The sequence below is a fragment of the Oncorhynchus masou genome, chromosome 5 (genome assembly GCF_036934945.1).
Source record: "Oncorhynchus masou masou isolate Uvic2021 chromosome 5, UVic_Omas_1.1, whole genome shotgun sequence".
In the NCBI taxonomy this organism is placed as follows: domain Eukaryota; kingdom Metazoa; phylum Chordata; class Actinopteri; order Salmoniformes; family Salmonidae; genus Oncorhynchus; species Oncorhynchus masou.
This window is the reverse complement of record NC_088216.1, coordinates 24,562,235-24,583,193: the sequence shown is the minus strand read 5'-3', so window position 1 is coordinate 24,583,193 and position 20,959 is coordinate 24,562,235. Positions and strand designations below refer to the sequence as shown.

The following is a 20,959-nucleotide window of genomic DNA, read 5'->3' as shown; positions in this document are numbered from 1 at the left end:
ATTTGCTGTTTGTTTTGGTTGTGTTTCAGATTATTTTGTGCCCAATAGAAATGAATGGTCAATAATGTTTTGTGTCATTTTGGAGTCACTTTTATTGTAAATGAGAATAGAATATGTTTCTGAACACTTCTACATTAATGTGGATGTTACCATGATTATGTATAGTCCTGAATGAATCATGAATAATGATGAGTGAGAAAGTTAGAAGCATAAATATCATACCCCCCCAAAAAATGGTTAGCATGTCTTGGGGTATTTTATTTTATTTTACCTTTATTTAACAAGGCAAGTCAGTTAAGAACAAATTCTTATTTTCAATGACGGCCTTGTTCAGTGGGTATGATTTTTGCGCGTCTAACTTTCTCACTCATCATTATTCACGGTTCATTCAGGACTATCCGTAATCATGGTAACATCCACATTAATGTAGAAATGTTCAGAAACATATTCTATTCTCATTTACAATAAAAGTGACTCCAAAATGACACAATACATTATTTACCATTCATTTCTATTGGGCACAAAATAATCTGAAACACAAGCAAAACAAATGCATCCAAGAAATGTCTAGTCACTACCTTGATGTAGGCATTGCGTCATAGAAATATGGGACCAAATAATTTACTACTTTAATACACATACACAATTTGTCCCAATACTTTTGGTTCCCTAAAATGTGGGGACTTCATACAAAAGGTGCTGTAATTTCCAAACGGTTCACCTGATATGGATGAAAATACCCCTCAAATGAAAGCTGATAGTCTCCCCTTTAACCTCATAGTCATTGTATCATTTCAAATCCAAAGTGCCGGAGTACAGAGCCAAAACAAAAGATGTGTCACTCTCCTAATATTTTTGGAGCTCACTGTATAAGAAAGGTACCATTCACTCAGTGAAAGAGGCAGGCAGGATCAGAATGTGTCTCCTCAGGTTTCTGTCAAGTCAGCAGATTGATCTGGGTCTTCCTTGCTCTCACTTGAAACGCCCGTTTCACAGGCTCTGCCGACGGAGGTGTCATCCTGTCCTGCTCTCACTCTCTCTCAGCCCATCAATCCATACACCCATCCATCTATCAATCTGTTCTGTCTTTTTGCTATCTGTGTGTACGCTGTACGCCACAATGCCCACCATCAGTGCTCTAACACCAGTCAACGGAGAGAGAGTAGGACGGAGGAGGAGAGGAGAGTAGAGGAGACGAGGGAGGTGAGAAAGATGGAGCAACAACCAAACACAGAGAATTCATTCAATTACAGAAGAGAATGGAAATGGATCACACATTCTTACATACACACAGCGTTCTCTGAAATACCTCTTTTCTCGGGCCGAGGCGTCGGCAAAGCGGCTTTACGGAGCTGTGATTCAGCGGCGGCTAATGACAACCAGAGCCCTGAGCTGTTGACGTGGCATAAAGGGCCTCCTCTATAGTGTAGCCGCAGAGAAAGACATTAGCTGTTAGGAGGCGTCGCGATGGCAGTCAATGAGAATAAGGACTTCAATGGCTAATAATAGAGGCCGGAGATGAGCAAAAGCCGAAGGGGATACGGTTGAAGCGCAACGAAGCGAGGCATCATTGTAACCGTCGCACACCCTAAAGGGGCAATGTGTGTTTACATTCAAATGATATTAGAGATCACATCCGCATTATAAGTCATAGAATGCCGTGCTCTCTCTGCCAATGCGGTAACCCTCCCCTGATCCCTTCCCCTCTGCAGCAGCAGACAGAGGAGAGAGGAGATGGATGGAAAGAGAGAGAATGAGAGGGGGCATCACACAGCAGGCTGCCACTTCAACAACCTCTCCTGCTACACACAAACACACACACACACACACACACACACACAAAGGATCGTTTCAGAGGCCCCGGGGGGTAAATAGTAATACAGCCATGAGTGACACAACACTCAGACGCCTCAGTGGCTAGACTCATCATTCCCACTGAGAAAGGGACCAGGGTCGTAAATGGAATGGGATGCTAAAGTGGCCTCATCCCACACATTCCGTGTCTCTATTTCCTCAAATGCATTAATTGATTTCTGTGACCTGGCTGGGTGAATATGACAAGTACAGTGCTTTTGTACTATTCTCTTCAGGCAACGGCAAGAGGAGCTGAGGAGAGGGCCCACGGTGGGGCCTTCATTCCTTAGCCTGCGGCCTGTGCTATTGGTCGACTCTTCTAACGAGGAGGCCTGCTCATTAAGCTGATGACCCGCCTCTCATCAAGACAGTTAATAGTCAGTTATGTTGTCTATTGTTTTTGACTATGTTTGTTTATTGTAATACATATATATACACACAGTACCAATCTAACATTTGGACACACCTACTTATTTAAGGATTTTTCTTTATATTTACTATTTTCTACATTGTAAATATACTTTCAGATTCTTCAAAATAGCCACCCTTTGCCTTGATAACAGCTTTGCACAATCCTGGCATTCTCTCAACCAGCTTCACCTGTTCCCACATATGCTGAGACCTGAAAATGCTGAGCACTTGTTGGCTGCCTTTTCTTTACTCTGCAGTCCAACTCATCCCAAACCATCTCAATTGGATTGAGGTCAGGTGATTGTGGAGTCCATGTCATCTGATGCAGCACTCCATTACTATCCTTCTTGGTAAAATAGCCCTTACACAACCTGGAGGTGAGTTGGGCCGTTGTCCTGTTGGGGAAAAATATTGTCCTACTAAGCGCAAACCAGATGGGATGGCGTATCGCTGCAGAATGCTGTGGAATTTGATTTGTTGTCATTGAGACAAGCTCTTCATAACGAGTCTCTATTGTATCTCTTGAGAATAGAAATATGCATTCATGGGAACCTCAGAGCTGTTTTGCTCTACTGCACTAGGAGTAACCTGGTTAGGCTGTGAGCAAAACCAAGGCTTGCAATATGACTCAATTGAATGCGAAAAAATAGATGTTGATACATGCTAACCAAGTTCAATCTCTCAGTGTTTCTCCTATTTTCATTTAGCAAAGGTGGCCCAGCGGTGGCCCTAGCGGTAGAAATCTCTCGTCCCAACGGCCCCACCCTACATTATGCACGTGTGTGTGTGTGTACTTGCCCCGCTCTAAAGTAAGTTAGTCGATGAGCAAAGCAAGACGTGTGTGTGCTCATGAGTGGGACCCAGGTGATATGATGACTCAAGCCTCTGCAACTCTTCCACCTGAATAAGGAGCTATTATTGGCCTCTGCAACTGTACCTCTGCTCTCACACAGCTGAGACTGACGACGCTGCTACTGTAGAATGCAGAGAGCCCTTTTCATGTTGGATTGCAGCCACAGTTGGATAACACAGTACTACCATCAGCTAAAAACCTTACCTCAGCGAACTTGTTGGCTACAGTATATATCTACAATGTGTCATGAGTCAGGACCGTTCGATCACAATAGTGATCAATATTTTTCAAGATGTTTCAGTTTGGTGACATCAAGATGTTTCAGTTTGGTGACAGGTGTTCTTATTTTGACAGTGTCATAGACATTGTCAACACAAGACAATGTCTACGACATTTGAATGTCTTTGGGCTTCATGACAACTTTGTGACCGTGTTTGGTCTGCTCCTACCTTTCCGTTGGCTTTGGTCTTGCTGCTGCTGTGGTTGTTGTTGGTGGTGGGGTTGGCATCCTCATGGATCCGGTCCAGAAGCCAGAGCAGGAACTCCAGAGCATCGTGCTGAGAGTTCCCCCTGAACTGAGAGCCGTACTTGGACACAATACTCTGGGGACAAACAGGGAGGAGGAAATCAGATGAGGACATTACAAAATACATAAAAACGACTTTCCAACAAACTCCAGTAGAAGCTCAAAGATATTAAGCTTAAGAGTTACAGGCTGACCGGTCAACCTAACAGGGAATATCGAACACGGACAAAAAACGATGTAGATGTAATCAGTTACATGTTATCTGATAACAGAAAAAAACCGGAACAAGTTACGTCAGGGGTTCTTAAACCTTTTCACACAGGCCCATTTCTACAAAATCTATGGGCTAAAAAACCTAGCTAAAAAAAAAGTTAGCTGACATGGCATTGTGCAGTCTGCTATTACAACAATCAAGAGTATGTTGAAAGCCAGACTGAGTTCCTTAAAAATTATTATTTTTAACAACGAAGACCCCCCCCCCCTCCCCACCAGAAAAAAATATTGTCATCAGATTACAGATACTCCTTGGATTACTTTTAAATTCAGAAAGGAAGTTTGTGAAAAAATACACTACACCACCAAAAGTATGTGGACACACCTTCAAATGAGTGGATTCGACTATTTCAGCTACACCCGTTGCTGACAGGTGTATAAAATCAAGCACACAGCCATGAAATCTCCATTGACAAACATTGGCAGTAGAATGGCCTTACTGAAGAGCTCAGTGACTTTCAACGTGGCACCGTCATAGGATGCCACCTTTCCAACAAGTCAGTTCCAAACGGCCTCTGGAAAAAACGTCAGCACAAGAACGGTTTGTTGGGAGCTTCATGAAATGTGTTCTTATGGACGGGCAGCCGCATACAAACCTAATATCACAATTTGCAATGCCAAGGGTTGACTGGAGTGGTGTAAAGCTCGCCGCCATTGGACTCTGGAGCAGAGCAAACGCGTTCTCTAGAGTGATGAGTCAAGCTTCTCCCTCCGGCAGTCTGACAGAGGAATCTGAGTTTGGCGGATGCCAGGAGAACGCTACCTGCCCAAATACATAGTGCCAAGTGTAAAATTTGGTGGAGGAGGAATAATGGTCTGGGGCTGTTTTTGAAGTTTTTCTTGGCCCCTTAGTTCCAGTGAAAGGAAATCTTAACGCCACAGCATACAATTACATTCTAGACGATTATGTGCTTCCAACTTTGTGGCAACAGTTTGGGGTCGGCATTTCAATTCCCCCCATAGGTGTTCGGTGGGGTTTAGGTCAGGGCTCTGTACAGGCCTGTTTCAAAGCGAGGTCCATACAGAAATGGTTTGTAGAGATCAGTGTGGAAGAACTTACCTGGCCTGTACAGAGCCCTGGCCTAAACCCCACCGAACACCTATGGGGGGAATTGAAATGCCGACTGCGAGCCAGGCCTGATCGCCCAACATCAGTGCCCGACCTGACCTCACTAATGCTCTTGTGGCTGAATGGAAGCAAGTCCCAACATCTAGTGGAAAGCCTATCCAGAAGAACAGAGGCTGTTATAGCAGCAAAGGGGGGACCGACTCCATATTAATGCCCATGATTTTGGAATGAGAAGTTAGGTGAGCAGGTGTCCACATAGTTTTGTTCATGTAGTATATATTAAGAGACCTTTCTGTTTTCTCAATGACATTACATTTTGCATTGAAAATATGGAAAGATAGTTTGTTCTAGTCTGACCAAAGTCAGAGACCACAAGTCTACGATGACACACCAAATGTGTTTGATTAATAATTGTTGTCTTGTTCTAATGCCTCTTAAGGGTAAAGTAATCCAAAAGAAACAGAAAGTAATCAGATTACGTTACCGAGTTTGGGCAATCCAAAAGTTACCTTACTGATTACAATTTTGGATAAGTAACTAGTAACTAGAAAGTAATCTACACAACCCTGACTCTCCTTGAGACAGTGACAGGTGTAGCTAACAACAACACCATCAGGACATCCAGGTGGCTACTTTCATTTCCCACCAGCCATCTCCCCCCCACTCTCTCCATTCCTCCCTCCGCCCTCTGAGTAACAGAGCCCGATCCCAGACACTCCTCCACCCTTCATAAAAAATTGCTGCATCACACCGCCAGTGTTCTAAATATAAACACGGGACAGGTTGGGAGGCCCCCTACCTCCCTACTACCTGGGATGGACCACTAATGAGCTTAATCATTATGAAAGGGGCCCTCCGAGTGATAGGGAGGCGAAAGGGGCATGTTGACTGTGGCTGTATCTGAAATGGCATCCTATTCCCTATGTAGTGCAATACTTTTGAACAGGGTTCTGGTCAAAAGTAGTGCACTATATAGGGAATAGGGTGCCATTTAGGACACCGCCTTTCCCCCCCTCACTAATCCTAGTTACTCTCTCTGCCTATCAAAGGACAGTGCAGTTATGTTACGTTATGTTGCTACCCCAGAAAGGGTAAGAGGGAAAGGGGGAAACAGAGTTGGGGGTGGCGGAGAGAGTGGTGGGGACAGCAACCGATGTGTCCAAGGTTACCGTGGGCCCGTTGTGTCTGGGAAGCAGAAACCTGATGACGTCACAGAGCTTCATTAGGACAGGGGGTTGAGAGAAGGAGCGCTTGGAGAGAGGGGTTATGGTCTGCTGTGCACACATTTTGTTGCGTTGACGTCCAGAGGTGATCCTGCTGCAATGGCATGTTAATGGGTCTGCACGGCAGCACTGTTGCTAGGAAAGTAAGGACCCCATCCCATCCTTCAAAAACAGATTGCACTTCTTGTTCAAAGGATTTACCCTTGATATCTGCATAGACATATCAACACAGTCTTTACTTTTCACACCCACCCTATGCCTGAGAGGAGATGGAGGCGTAATGCCACCAAAGTAGTACGAATAACATTCTCATGTTGAGGCCTGTTTGAGTAAGCCTGTATCAGCCTCCATTTATCGTCATCCTCATAACCAACCAAATCACAGACAGCTCAGACACCTGATACTAACATTTAATGACTGGCCATGAAGGTGCTAAAACAAACATGATATACTGTGTTTCTGTCCCTACGGGGAGCATGGGAATAATAATCCAGGCGATTTGGTAAACACTGAAGGGATATGAGAGAACCTGGGTGTAAAATGAATCGGATAGCCAAAGATTGCTATGTCAAGAAGTAGAAATGTAAAAATGTGTTTTACACAGTTTGTTGGATTGAATGATTTATGACTTTGTGTGTGTGTCACTGTGAGACAGCTGAAGATGCCAGACCATATTTGCTCCCCTCTTTAAAAGCAGTTTGTACTCCTCAGCTGTCTTTAGGGTACTGCTGGTTTCCATGGTGAAGATGCACCTTATTCCATAACTGCAGTAAACATAGGCAGACTGTACGGTACTACAGTGCACTCTCCTACCGCCATGTCATGATGCCTTGCAAGTTACTTCTTACTAGAGAGGTGAGGCAAACATTTGCTGGAGGGTAAGAGACAGGTAGAAATAATTGCAAACACTCATAATACAGTTGAGGGTGACCTAACCAAGCCTCTTAAATAAACACAGGTACATCATTAACCTACACAGTCTCCAGGGGCAGTTTACAAAGTTGTCCTCTCTCACCCTCTCACGTCTAAGGAGAAGTTGAGACCCCCACACTCAGGCAATAACATCACACACACCACCACACCACAGACACACACACACACACACACACACACACACACACACACACACACACACACACACACCACAGACACACACACACACACACACACACACACACACCACGCCTGCCCTGGCATCCAAGACAGTGAGCTGGAGAGTGTTTGACTTTCCCCTCTTTAGTGTTGGTCTCACAAATACCCCACATCACCTTTCAAATCAAATGTATTTGTCACATACACATGGTTAGCAGATGTTAATGTGAGTGTAGCGAAATGCTTGTGCTTCTAGTACCGACAATGCAGTAATAACCAACGAGTAATCTAACCTAACAATTCCAAAACTACTACCTTATACACACAAGTGTAAAGGGATAAAGAATATGTACATAAAGATATATGAATGAGTGATGGTATACAGAACGGCATAGGCAAGATGCAGGAGATGGTATCGGGTATTCGGCCCAGAACTTTATATACAGTGCCATAAAGATATAAAACTGTATTTTTTTGTGAAGTATTGGGACCCACGACATTTATTGATATTTCAAACTTTTTAACAAATCAAAAACTTTGCGACCTTTTGCCACATTTCAGGCTTCAAACATAAAGATATAAAACTGTAGTTTTTTGTGAAGAATCAACAACAAGATATTTTGGGACACAATCATGAAGTGGAACGACATTTATTGGATATTTCAAACATTTTTTAACAAATCAAAAACTGAAAAATTGGGTATCGTGCATATCATTGGAAGATTGACCAAATTGGTGCGCAAAGTCAGTGGATATGTGAAAAAACACCATATGTTTCGGTTGATATTATTCGGAAAAAAAGTTTGTAGCCAAATGTGATGTACAAAACGGAGCGATTTCTCCTACACACAGCTCAGGAAAAAGATGATGAAAACATCCAGCTCTTCAAAGGTAAATGATTTTATTTATTTGGTTATCTGGTTTTTGTAAATGCTACTCAAAATGCTAAGCTAGCTTAGAATTACACAAATTAGTCATTGCTATGGTTCAAAAGCATATTTTGAAAATCTGAGAAAGAGCAGGCGCATTGTTTTCATTTTATTTGCGATTTTCAGAAATCGTTAACGTTGCGTTATGCTAATGAACCTGAGGCTTTAGTCAAGAGGTTAAAAAGAGAGCATCATGAAGAACAAGGAACACACCAGGCAGGTCCGAGATACTGGTGTGAAGAAGTTTAAAGCCGGATTTGGATACAAAAAGATTTCCCAAGCTTTAAACATCCCAAGGAGCACTGTGCAAGCGATAATATTGAAATGGAAGGAGTATCAGACCACTGCAAATCTACCAAGACCTGGCCGTCCCTCTAAACTTTCAGCTCATACAAGGAGAAGACTGATCAGAGATTAAGAGGCCCATGATCACTCTGGATGAACTGCAGAGATCTACAGCTGAGGTGGGAGACTCTGTCCATAGGACAACAATCAGTCGTATATTGCACAAATCTGGCCTTTATGGAAGAGTGGCAAGAAGAAAGAATTTCTTAAAGATATCCATAAAAAGTGTTGTTTAAAGTTTGCCACAAGCCACCTGGGAGACACATCAAACATGTGGAAGAAGGTGCTCTGGTCAGATGAAACCAAAATTGAACTTTTTGGCAACAATGCAAAACGTTATGTTTGGCGTAAAAGCAACACAGCTCATCACCCTCATCCCCACTGTCAAACATGGTGGTGGCAGCATCATGGTTTGGGCCTGCTTTTCTTCAGCAGGGACAGGGAAGATGGTTAAAATTGATGGGAAGATGGATGGAGCCAAATACAGGACCATTCTGGAAGAAAACCTGATGGAGTCTGCAAAAGACCTGAGACTGGGATGGAGATTTGTCTTCCAACAAGACAATGATCCAAAACATAAAGCAAAACCTACAATGGAATGGTTCAAAAATAAAAATATTTTTAGAATGGCCAAGTCAAAGTCCAGACCTGAATCCAATCGAGAATCTGTGGAAAGAACTGAAAACTGCTGTTCACAAATGCTCTCCATCCAACCTCACTGAGCTCCAGCTGTTTTGCAAGGAGGAATGGAAAAAAATTTCAGTCTCTCGATCTGCAAAACTGATACAGACATACCCCAAGCGGCTTACAGCTGTAATCGCAGCAAAAGGTGGCGCTACAAAGTATTCACTTAAGGGGGCTGAAAAATTTTGCACGCCCAATTTTTCAGTTTTTGATTTGTTAAAAAAGTTTGAAATATCCAATAAATTTTATTTTTACCTTTATTTAACCAGGCAAGTCAGTTAAGAACACATTCTTATTTTCAATGACGGCCTGGGAACAGTGGGTTAACTGCCTGTTCAGGGGCAGAAAGACAGATTTGTACTTTGTCAGCTCGGGGGTTTGAACTCACAACCTTCCGGTTACTAGTCCAACACTCTAACCACTAGGCTACCCTTCATGAATGTGTCCCACTTGTTGTTGATTCTCCACAAAAAAGAAGCCTGAAATGTGGCAAAAGGTCGGTGTCGCAAGGCACTGTACATATGAGATGAGTAATGTAGGGTATGTAAACAAAGTGGCATAGTTTAAAGTGGCTAGTGATACATGTATTACATAAAGATGCAGTAGATTATATAGAGTACAGTATATACATATGAGATGAGTAATGTAAACATTATATTAAGTAGCATTGTTTAAAGTGGCTAGTGATATATTTTCCATCAATTTCCATCAATTCCCATTATTAGAGTGGCTGGAGTTGAGTCAGTGTGTTGGCAGCAGCCACTCAATGTTAGTGGTGGCTGTTTAACTGTCTGATGGCCTTGAGATAGAAGCTGTTTTTCAGTCTCTCGGTCCCTGCTTTGATGCACCTGTACTGACCTCGCCTTCTGGATGATAACGGGGTGAACAGGCAGTGGCTCGGGTGGTTGTTGTCCTTGATGATCTTTATGGCCTCCTGTGACATCGAGTGGTGTAGGTGTCCTGGAGGGCAGGTAGTTTGCCCCCGGTGATGCGTTGTGCAGACCTCACTACCCCCTGGAGAGCTTTACGGTTGTGGGCGGAGCAGTTGCCGTACCAGGCGGTGATACAGCCCGACAGGATTCTCTCGATTGTGCATCTGTAGAAGTTTGTGAGGGCTTTTGGTGACTTCTTCAGCCTCCTGAGGTTGAAGAGGCACTGCTGCGCCTTCTTCACGACACTGTCTGTGTGGGTGGACCAATTCAGTTTGACCGTGTTGTGTACGCCGAGGAACTTAAAACTTATTACTCTCTTCACTACTGTCCCATCGATGTGGATAGGGGGGTGCTCCCTCTGATGGTTCCTTAACCTCACAATCATCTCCTTTGTTTTGTTGACGTTGAGTGTGAAGTTATTTTCCTGACACCACACTCCGAGGGCCCTCACCTCCTCCCTGTAGGCCGTCTCGTCGTTGTTGGTAATCAAGCCTACCACTGTAATGTCGTCTGCAAACTTGATGATTGAGTTGGAGGCGTGCATGGCCACGCAGTCGTGGGTGAACAGGGAGTACATGAGAGGGCTCAGAACGCACCCTTGTGGGGCCCCAGTGTTGAGGATCAGCGGGGTGGAGATGCTGTTACCTACCCTCACCACCTGGGGGTGACCCGTCAGGAAGTCCAGTACCCAGGTGCACAGGGCGGGGTCGAGACCCAGGGTCTCGAGCTTCATGACGAGTTTGGAGGGTACTATGGTGTTAAATGCTGAGCTGTAGTCGATGAACAGCATTCTCACATAGGTATTCCTCTTGTCCAGATGGGTTAGGGCAGTGTGCAGTGTGGTTGAGATTGCATTGTCTGTGGACCTATTTGGGCGGTAAGCAAATTGGAGTGGGTCTAGGGTGTCAGGTAGGGTGGAGATGATATGGTCCTTGACTAGTCTCTCAAAGCACTTCATGATGACGGAAGTCGTTTAGCTCAGTTACCTTAGCTTTCTTGAGAACAGGGACAATGGTGGCCCTCTTGAAGCATGTGGGAACTGCAGACTGGGATAAGGATTGATTGAATATGTCTGTAAACACACCAGCCAGCTGGTCTGCGCATGCTCTGAGGACACGGCTGGGGATGCCGTCTGGGCCTGCAGCCTTGCGAGGGTTAACACGTTTAAATGTTTTACTCACGTCGGCTGCAGTGAAGGAGAGTCCGCAGGTTTTGGTTGCGGGCCGTGTCAGTGGCACTGTATTGTCTTCAAAGCGGGCAAAAAAGTTATTTAGTCTGCCTGGGAGCAAGACATCCTGGTCCGAGACGGGGCTGGTTTTCTTTTTGTAATCCGTGATTGACTGTAGACCCAGGCACATACCTCTTGTGTCTGAGCCTTTGAATTGTGACTCTACTTTGTCTCTATACTGACGCTTAGCTTGTTTGATTGCCTGGTGGAGGGAATAGCTACACTGTTTGTATTCGGTCATGTTTCCGGTCACCTTGCCCTGGTTAAAAGCAGTGGTTCGCACTTTCAGTTTCACGCGAATGCTGCCATCAATCCACGGTTTCTGGTTTGGGAATGTTTTAGTCGTTGCTATGGGAACGACATCGTCAATGCACTTTCTAATGTAAACAGCGAGGTATAAGGAGAGCTCCGTCAGGACTAGGAATGTGCCATACATTAACAAAATGACTCCTCTCCTTCAAAAACACATTTACAGGGTCATCCCAGCCTGGCCTGTCAAATGGACCTTGTTAGATTCCACAATGACAGTCTGGGAGGGAGAACCATGAGGAATTAGGACGTTACATAAGATTTAGAGGTTGTGATGTTGACACACACACACACACACGCAAGAGCAGATGTTGCTGCCTGGTGGGAATGAGCCTGGATGGTATCCATCACCATCATTACTGGCACCTCCATTCCTTGTTACATATTTCTGCAGCAGCAGCCTGGTGTTGCTGGTTGGCGATCCTCTCCTCCGCTGATCAGGCAGACACTGATGGGTCATCACTTAATTCCTCTCCTGCCCTGCCTCCTGCCCTGCGTTGGACTAGTAATCGAAAGGTTGCAAGATCGAATCCCTGAGCTGACCAGGTAAAAATCTGTTGTTCTGCCCCTGAACAAGGCAGTTAACCCACTGTTCCTAGGCTGTCATTAAGAATTTGTTCTTAACGGACTTGCCTAAAGATAAAATGAGGCATTTGTGTTGTATTCTTCAATAATCAATGGGTGTTCTGTATATCATGAATTAAAATGTCCACTGAACTGCTGTAAATATTGCAGATTGCTCCTTTAATGGTTTCTGTGCCATTACCTTCACTAAGATAAAGTAGGGAGATTGGGTGGTCTTATAGCCTAGTGTAGTTGAAATTGATTTACCCCCCCCCTGTTGAACCTAGACCATTAATCATGGTGGTGAATACATCCTGCGGAAATGTGTGAGTACCATAGGTCTTGAAAGAAAGCAGAGACAGGAAAACACAAACACTGTGCTCCAAAACAACCAACATGACACCCACTCACACCCACCACCGCCGACACAGGAGTCATGGAGAAACGTGATACAACCACCACCTCCAGACTCAGCAAGGAAAGTGAGGGGAGGGAAAAGCTCGCAGAGCCAACTTTTATCCTCACTCAGTCACTGTTGAACTTGTTTACCAGGCCAATGCCTTTGACTAGTGCTCTTTAAAAGCACACGGAAATTGACAAAAACAATTAGCTGTCAAAGAACAACTGTGGAGAATCCTTCCGCATCACAAACTAGTACCATTCCTACGTGGGACAGGAGTAAATGGATAGGTGGGTGTTTTCCTGTCTTTCACCAACACGATTTCTTGTTTGTTTTGGAGCTCACTGCTGCACTCTCCATACGCACCAGTGGAGCTTGCTCAGTAGGGGGTCTCCACCTTTCCCAGGCTAAATTCACTTGGCTGCACTGCTACAGCAGTAAACATCCTCATCTCATTCAAAGAAGACCAACAGATAGAAATCGGTGTATTGTTCAAGTCAAAGCCATCCTTATAACTGCAGTGAGAGGAGGGAATGAATGAGAATGAATGAATGGGAATATCTATACCCAAGTGCAGTTGATTATTCAATAGATCTGAGTACTACATTTCGAGAGACTGCACACAAAACTTAACGAATAAACTTCAAAAAGTATCTCAGATTGCCCTGCCTGTTCTGAAGCTTATGGAATCCTTCACCTCATAGCCCTCTATCTTTGCATCTCAGTTCGATTTCCACAAATTACTGCTAGAATCATAATTAGCTTAGAGCCTATAATGAGCCGAACCAAATCAAAATGCTCTAATTCAGAATTCTGGTACCATCTATATTTGCAGCAGTAAATGAGAGTGAGCGATGCCATTCACCCAGGCCCAGGGGTATTAGCTTTGGGCACTGTGCCCCTGGATGACCAGCCACAGGTGTCCCTGTGGGGCCAGACCATAGACATACATATTCATACATCATCAGGCCAGACAGACACCTGCGCTGACTCAGCCGCCTGGGACTCTGGCCTGCTTTCCTGGCAGTCCCTGACCACTGTGTTGACTTGGTCTGGCTCACTCTCATCAGCATTCCGTAAACTCAGTGCACCATCCATGCATGTGAAGTACCGCTCCCTTCCTCCCAGTAAGAACATCCAGGGAATGCAGACAAGCCACCTCATCTGGGTTTGCGGCAGGTGGGAGCCACAAGGCACACACACAGCATGCGTATTAGTTAGCAAATGTGCCCTGATGTGTGGTCAATGGTCATTAGGCAATAGGCATTGACACATGGTTTGGACCATGTTTGTGTTGGGGGGTAAAGAAAAAGAGAACCCGAATTTCAATATTAATCCAAACATATGGGAGTTTTGACACTGCCTGTAATGCTAGTACATGTCTCACCTGTTTTGACCATTGCCACAGGCTCCTCCCCTGAAATGCTACCTGTCTGCTTACACAGAAATGGGACGTGAGAACTGTTGAGTCGGATCTGCCTAGAGGGAGTACAGTTAACTTTTTCATAGCAGGTTAAGAGAATTTATGCAGCAGGTTCATTAAGATAATTAACGTGGCAGGTTAGGAGACTTACTGTGGGTTAAGGTTAGGAAACGGGTTAGGCATAGGGTTAGCTTAAATGCTTCCGGTCTTAGCTGTACTCCCTCCAGTCACAACCCACTAGGCACACCACGTCATTTCAGTGTGGAAATGTGGGTAATATTTGATTTCAACCTTTATTCACTCACTCATAAAGACAGCCAGAAGTTAGTTGAATTCCCAATGTGTTATCATTATGCTTTCAACCATCTAAAAGCACAACTGAATTCCAATGGAAAATTAATGTCTGATTTTTGGTTTAGTTGTCATTTGTGTGTGTTATCGCTGTGCTTTCAACCATTTAAAAGCACAACAAGTTCAAATGGTGAATACCGTCTCAGATCATTTGTATTTATACAACTTAATGTGTTATTACTGTGCTTCATCTAAAAGCACAACCAAATGATCTGGATTGCAGTTGAGATTACATTAAAAATGCATAGTGCAAGTGATCAATGCTGTTTTATATTCTGCACAGATTATTATAGCACTTGTGAAGATCTCCACCGACCTGCGACCTCTGCATGCCATCTTAAAACATGCACACTTTCTATGATTACATAAGAAGACATTTTCTGTTACCGTAGGCTAACCTCAAAATGTCACCATTGACGTGTTACTCATTTTAAGGTTGAATAAATGTTGTTATTAGTTTGTAAGAGCCTTGACTTGGCTTTTTACTGTATAACAAAAGTAATACTGAATTGTGTTTGGTTGACAACACAACCAAATATAAAAATTAAGGATATCTAATGCTTGGATAGTTTCATCTGAGCCACTGGCTTAATTCTATTCTTTAAACTTTATTTTGGGTTTAGTTGGAGAACCTATCATTAGTTAACTTGTCGACAAGTTAATAGGCTATTTACTGTTTTGCAAAAGTGATGTTGAATTGTGTTTGGTTATCACTGACTTAACCCGGCTTTAATTCTAGTTTGTCTATAAATTAATAATTGATATGTTGGTTTTGTATCTCCATCTCAACCAAGAACCAAAGTTAAAGAATAGGACTAAATCAAACTATATTTAAAGTGCATTTAAAGTTTGAGTCGATTATATTTAGTCCTATTCTTTAACTTTGATTTTTGGTTGAGATGGAGACGTGAATCCAACATATAAATGATTAATTAGTAGACATGCTGTAATTAAAGCCAGACTAAGTCAGTGGTACAGATGGAACTATCCAAGCAGAAGACACATCTCCATCAAATGTTGATATTTGGTTGCGTTGCCAACCACACCATTCAATATCCAGTTTGTCTATAAATTAATAATTGATATGTTTTATTCACGTCTCCATCTCAACCCAAAATGTAAGTTAAAGAATAAGACTAAATCTAATATAACTTTAAATGCACTTTAAATAAAGTTTGATTTAATCCTTTTCTTTAACTTTGATTTTTGGTTGAGATAGAGGTGAATCCAACATATTTATGATAACTTGAAGATTTGAAATCAAGCAAATCTATATATTATCTATTTTTAGTTTAACCCTGGGTTGCATTGAAACAATAGCTGTTGATAACTTTGCAAACGCTATATAGGCCTAAATAGTATCATTGATGATGCAGTCAGTATATGACTTATGAGGTATGGTTACATATCATTTACTTTGATAAACCTACCCTTTGGAATGACTTTGATAGCAACAGCGAATATATTTAGTTATTAGGAGATCTCTCAATAATCATTCCCACAATAGGTAGTAGTCAGTGACTACTTCCACTGACTACAGTGCAGTAGCGTGCCGTGGTTCTGGGGCCTGGGCCTTCAGTGAAGTCCTACACAGTCCCACGCGAATTAATCCACCTCTTATTACCATCATTATGATGCCATGGCTCTAGACACTCTACATTTAGACAGAAACGCAGTATAACCAGGTGTTGCGTCACCTTGAAATTGACATTTTTATTCAGAGAATTGCAGGGGAAGAGTACAATACCTTTTCAATGTGCAGCTTCATTGCCCTGCGCGCTTGTTCGTTGAGCTGTAGATCCACTCGGGTGTCCCCAAAAGTTTTCAAAAGCACCATTGTTTGTAAGTGCCCAGCCGTACTTTGGTGTCTCGTTGCTGTCTTGGTTAGACAACTCAGGTTTGCAAAGCCAGTGTGGCTCCAAACACCAAATCGATCACTTGCAAATAATAGGCATTCCCAGCAGTACAGTTTGCAGTGCTTCTCGGAGCCTGTCTTTGTAGCGTCGGCTTTGTAGCGTTGGCGTCTACCTCTCCTGACAATGTCTAACTTTTCTTGAAAAGTTTGTCTTGAGAATGGCGTTATAATTATATCCTCGACCAAATCGATATCTTCTTCTTCCGCCATTGTGGGTTGAAAAAGCAGTTTAGTAGTATGCAAATTAATTTGTTGATCAATTTCAGTTTCCTAGTTCTGAGACCTGCCCATATAGGACCTGCCTCTCAATATTGGTAATCCAATCAAAAGACGTGCAGGCACTACGCCTGCTAGCTGGCTCCTGTGTAATACTGGAGCCAGCCAGCAGGAGTACAATAGCCAACTCTAAAGCTGATTGGTTGACACTAAATTTTAATTTCCATTCACTTTAAGCTACAAGCGCCCGCACTGTTGATTCTGAAGGCCCGAGGGCAGATTTTAGACCCCTGGCAACACATGATGGCTGAATATGATTGGATAAAATATCTAACAAAGACCAGCCCTCCAAATCTTAACCTGGGGCTGGAAGCAGTGCAACCAAGAGGAATGCTATGAAATGAAGAGTGTAACTTGGTTACAATGATAGTGTAACGGATGTGAAACGCTAGCTTAGTTAGCGGTGGTGCGCGCTAAATAGCGTTTCAATCGGTGACGTCACTTGCTCTGAGACCTTGAAGTAGTGGGTCCCTTTGCCCTGACTTTTGATGTGTGCAGAGAGTCCCTGGTTCGCGCCCATGTATGGGCGAGGGGACGGTTTAAAGTTTTACTGTTACATTGATGCTGTTGACCCGGATCACTGGTTGCTGCGGGAAATGAGGAGGTCAAAAGGGGGTGAGTGTAACGGATGTGAAACGCTCGCTTAGTTAGCGGTGGTGCTCGCTAAATAGCGTTTCAATCGGTGACGTCACTTGCTCTGAGACCTTGAAGAAGTGGTTCCCCGAGTCTTTTGTGGTTCGGTGCGGTGTGTGACTGTTGTTGATGTGTGCAGAGGGTCCCTGGTTCGCGCCCGTGTATGGGCGAGGGGACGGTTTAAAGTTACAATTACATAATCCTGTGGTTGAAATATCACCCCAATTTCACCCTCAAAACAACATTGATGACTTTTTTCAAGTCGAATGCATTTTCCACGTAGATTCCACGTCACAATACGTTGACAAATTAGGTTGAAGAAACGTTGATTCAACCAGCTTGTGCCCAGTGGAAACCTGTTGAGTCTGACATGTTGATATAGCCGCCCACACATAGGCCTACTGTTATTACTATGACAAACCCTCGTGTAAAAGGAACAATGTGTCCTCTTTAGTTAAATATTATTAATTCGCAAATGCCAATCATATTAGAATTAAATGCTGCGCAGGAAACTGTAGCGGTGAGCACGCGATTGCTCCGAGCTTTGAACATTTCTCGTGATCAGTCGCACTGAAGCAATAAATAAGTCTATACCTTAGGTGAACATGAGCGGGAACTGTTATGGAAAATAACCAATTAAACCTCAAACATGAGCTGCGTTTGAAGTGTTTCTACACAAGCGACTCACCTTGAATTCCACGGACAGTTGAGGTGTATATTCAAGGGTCCAAAGCGCCCGCACCAAGGATGCCAACTGTGTGGTCACCTCACCCCTGGCAAGTTGCGCGTCCTCGTTTTTTACAATTCCGTTTACTCTCCCCTGACACAAATCAGACTTGTATTGTTCCAAACCAAGGTACTCGGCCAGCAGGTCCGTATTACTGAGGCACTGAACCACCGCATTCATGAAACAAGTGTTTCCATGATTCTTCAACCCAAGGACTCCTGGAGTTTTGTCGCCATAGCACCACGACAGCCTGTCTTTTATAGATCCATGAGAAGACAAAGTTGAGGCGCTCTTCTTCACCTTAATCTCCCTCGAGACCCGAAGTTCATCTTTATTAAAATTCCCTGAGTTGGCACTCAACGTGCACGCGGCGCTGTCTCTGAACCCGCCATCATCATCCTCACCGTCAGGTGGCTCGACGTCGCCAAAGTGTGCCAAAGTTCCCAAAGTTTTCAGTATCCTGCTCATAAAATTCCCAACGGACTTCAACGATTTCCTCCTGAAAAGCTTCCCGGCTTTGTATTTCTTCTCTTTGCGTTTTGTAGATTTGGTTTTCATTGACTGTTTCCTCGTCTTACTCTCCTTGTGGTTATCCATGGTGGTTGGTTATTTACCAGGTAACAAGAAGTGAAAACGAAACAACTACTGAAGCAATAGACTCCTACCTGTCTGCCCTTACACCTCCTCCTCTCGAAACCACTCCGGTCTCCTCTAATAGACAATACGGTGGTTTAGGCACATGACTAAACAATGTCCCTCAGACATTCCGGTAATTCCCGCCAGGTCTCGGCGCGCCCTTGTCATACTGTTTCGCTGGTAAAATGGTGAAGCAGCGGGCACCTGTAACCAGTAACCACCATGTAGGTGAGTTGTCTCCAACTCCATGATCCTCGGCTCAATACTTCCTCGTCGTTGACACGGTGCTCGAGCACAAACAGCTGGCGGTCTTTATCTCTCTCTCCCTCCAGCAGCGCTCTGAATGGTTTTCTGTTTGGTGGATAGTGCGCGTTATTCCCGCCCTCCTACAATTTTACCCTATATCAAATCAAATCATTTTATTGGTCACATACAAGTGTTTAGCAGATGTTATTGCGGGCGTAGCGAAATGCGTGTGCTTCTAGTTCCGACAGTGCGGCAATATCTAACAAGTAATATCTAAGAATTCAACAACATTTACCCAATACACACAAATCTAAGTAAAGGGATGGAATTAAGACTATATAAATATATGGACAAGCAAAGTCGGAGCGGCATAGACTAAGATACAGTAGATACGTGTAGAATACAGTATATACACATGAGATGAGTAATGCAAGATATGTCAACATTATTAAAGTCACCAGTGTTCCATTTATTAAAGTGTTCCACATTGAAGATGGCGCACGTAGTGACAGGACTCTGAAACGGATGGATAGTTGGCTTAATGACAACTTGAACAAGCTTGCTGACACTCATTTAGTAACAGGCGTATAAGCTTCCCTTATAATTAGATGCACGATAAGGACTATTGTGTATTGTTTAATCAAAACTATTGCAAGCGTTCTGTAGGCCTATATAAGCAAAATACTGAACCTATTTTGTATCAGAGCAATTCAAGGTCTACACTGTACAGTACCCTTTCTTTCCGTTTTTACTATCATCTATATTGGCATGATGTGAGTAGGCTACGGTGTATGTCCTCTGTTACAAGATGGTCCCAACGGAAAATAAGGATATTTTTGAGGTGTGTAGGAGCCCCCTACTGTTTTAGGCTGAGATGGTTCTGCACCCTGGTGATGGTACACTAATAGACTGCACCTGCACTATCCTATCCTCTGATGGAATGCCTCATCTAATACTGCACTGTTAGGAGATATTTATGCACTGTTAGGAGATATTACTGCACTGTTGGAGATATTATTGCACTGTTTGAGCTAGAAACATAAGCATTTTTCTTCACCTGCGATAACGTCTGCAAATCTGTGTACACGGACAATCAACTTTGATTTGATTATTCATCACGACTATTAAACAAATGTCCTAAAAATAATTTTGTCAGGCTGGCACATCCCCCTGCCTCACTGCAATCTGGAGACACACACACACACACACGAGGATGAATCAAATGATGGGAAAGACACAGAGAATAAATGGTTTTTAATGCTACTTGGTAGTGCATGTTTTGTACCGCAATCTGCAATACACTGCTAATAGTCTCAATCAATTTCGGTTTTAATTTCACAGCTCGCCAAGACCATAGATTGGATTTAGTGAGCCAGATGTGCTGATTTACTCACGCAGATGTATAATATTCATATTTCACTTCAAATATTTGTATAATATCACGTATTATTGCAGTGTAAACGGAAACCTTGTATTTCTGAGGAGTCTGCTCTCTGCAGCCCCCGGTTCCAAACTTCTGCGATGAGTCAGAAACTCAAACTCTTACCCTATAGGGCTATACATTACTCTTATCTCATAGCATGGCCTCCGGAGTATTCAGTGTGTGTGTGTGCGTGCATGGGCAGTTGGATGGGATGCCCTATTTTACAGAGCTAGGGGTGTAGGTTATGTTTTGTTGACTTGGTCCGTCGATAGCGCACTGCAGGTTTGCTCTCTTTTTGTGGGTAGCGTACTAGTGGGGTAGCTATTAATTATTGAGTTTTGAGCTTCTGAGCAATCGAGAGGGGAATGAGTTTGAGAAGATGGAAGCATTCCAAGAGGCTCGCACACACACACACACACACACACACACACACACACACACACACACACACACACACACACACACACACACACACACACACACACACACACACACACACACACACACACACACACACACACACCCACCCACTTCTTTACCGAAGTCTCTGGGGAATCTCTAGTGATAGATTAGCTGACAGCAGCGGTGTGCTAAAGTGCCTGTAAATCTGGGCCTCGTTGTCTCTCTTTCTCTTCTT

The 20,959-nt window shown here is 43.5% G+C and overlaps 1 protein-coding gene across 3 annotated transcripts in view; it reads right to left on the bottom strand.

Annotated features, from left to right (window-relative positions):
- Window positions 1–18,969, bottom strand: part of LOC135537435 (ubiquitin carboxyl-terminal hydrolase 43-like) — a 112,664-nt gene extending 93,695 nt beyond the window's left edge. For all 3 annotated transcript variants that reach the window (XR_010455217.1, XM_064963602.1, XM_064963609.1), the window contains exons 1-2: window positions 17,979–18,969; window positions 3,568–3,720 (exon numbers count right to left, since the gene is read on the bottom strand). Coding sequence is in view for 2 of the 3 variants with exons in the window: in XM_064963602.1 (XP_064819674.1) it covers window positions 3,568–3,720; window positions 17,979–18,614 (789 nt within the window). In the remaining variant the exon portion in view is untranslated. The remainder of the gene's footprint in view (window positions 1–3,567; window positions 3,721–17,978) is intronic.
- Between the last annotated feature and the right edge of the window lie 1,990 nt (window positions 18,970–20,959).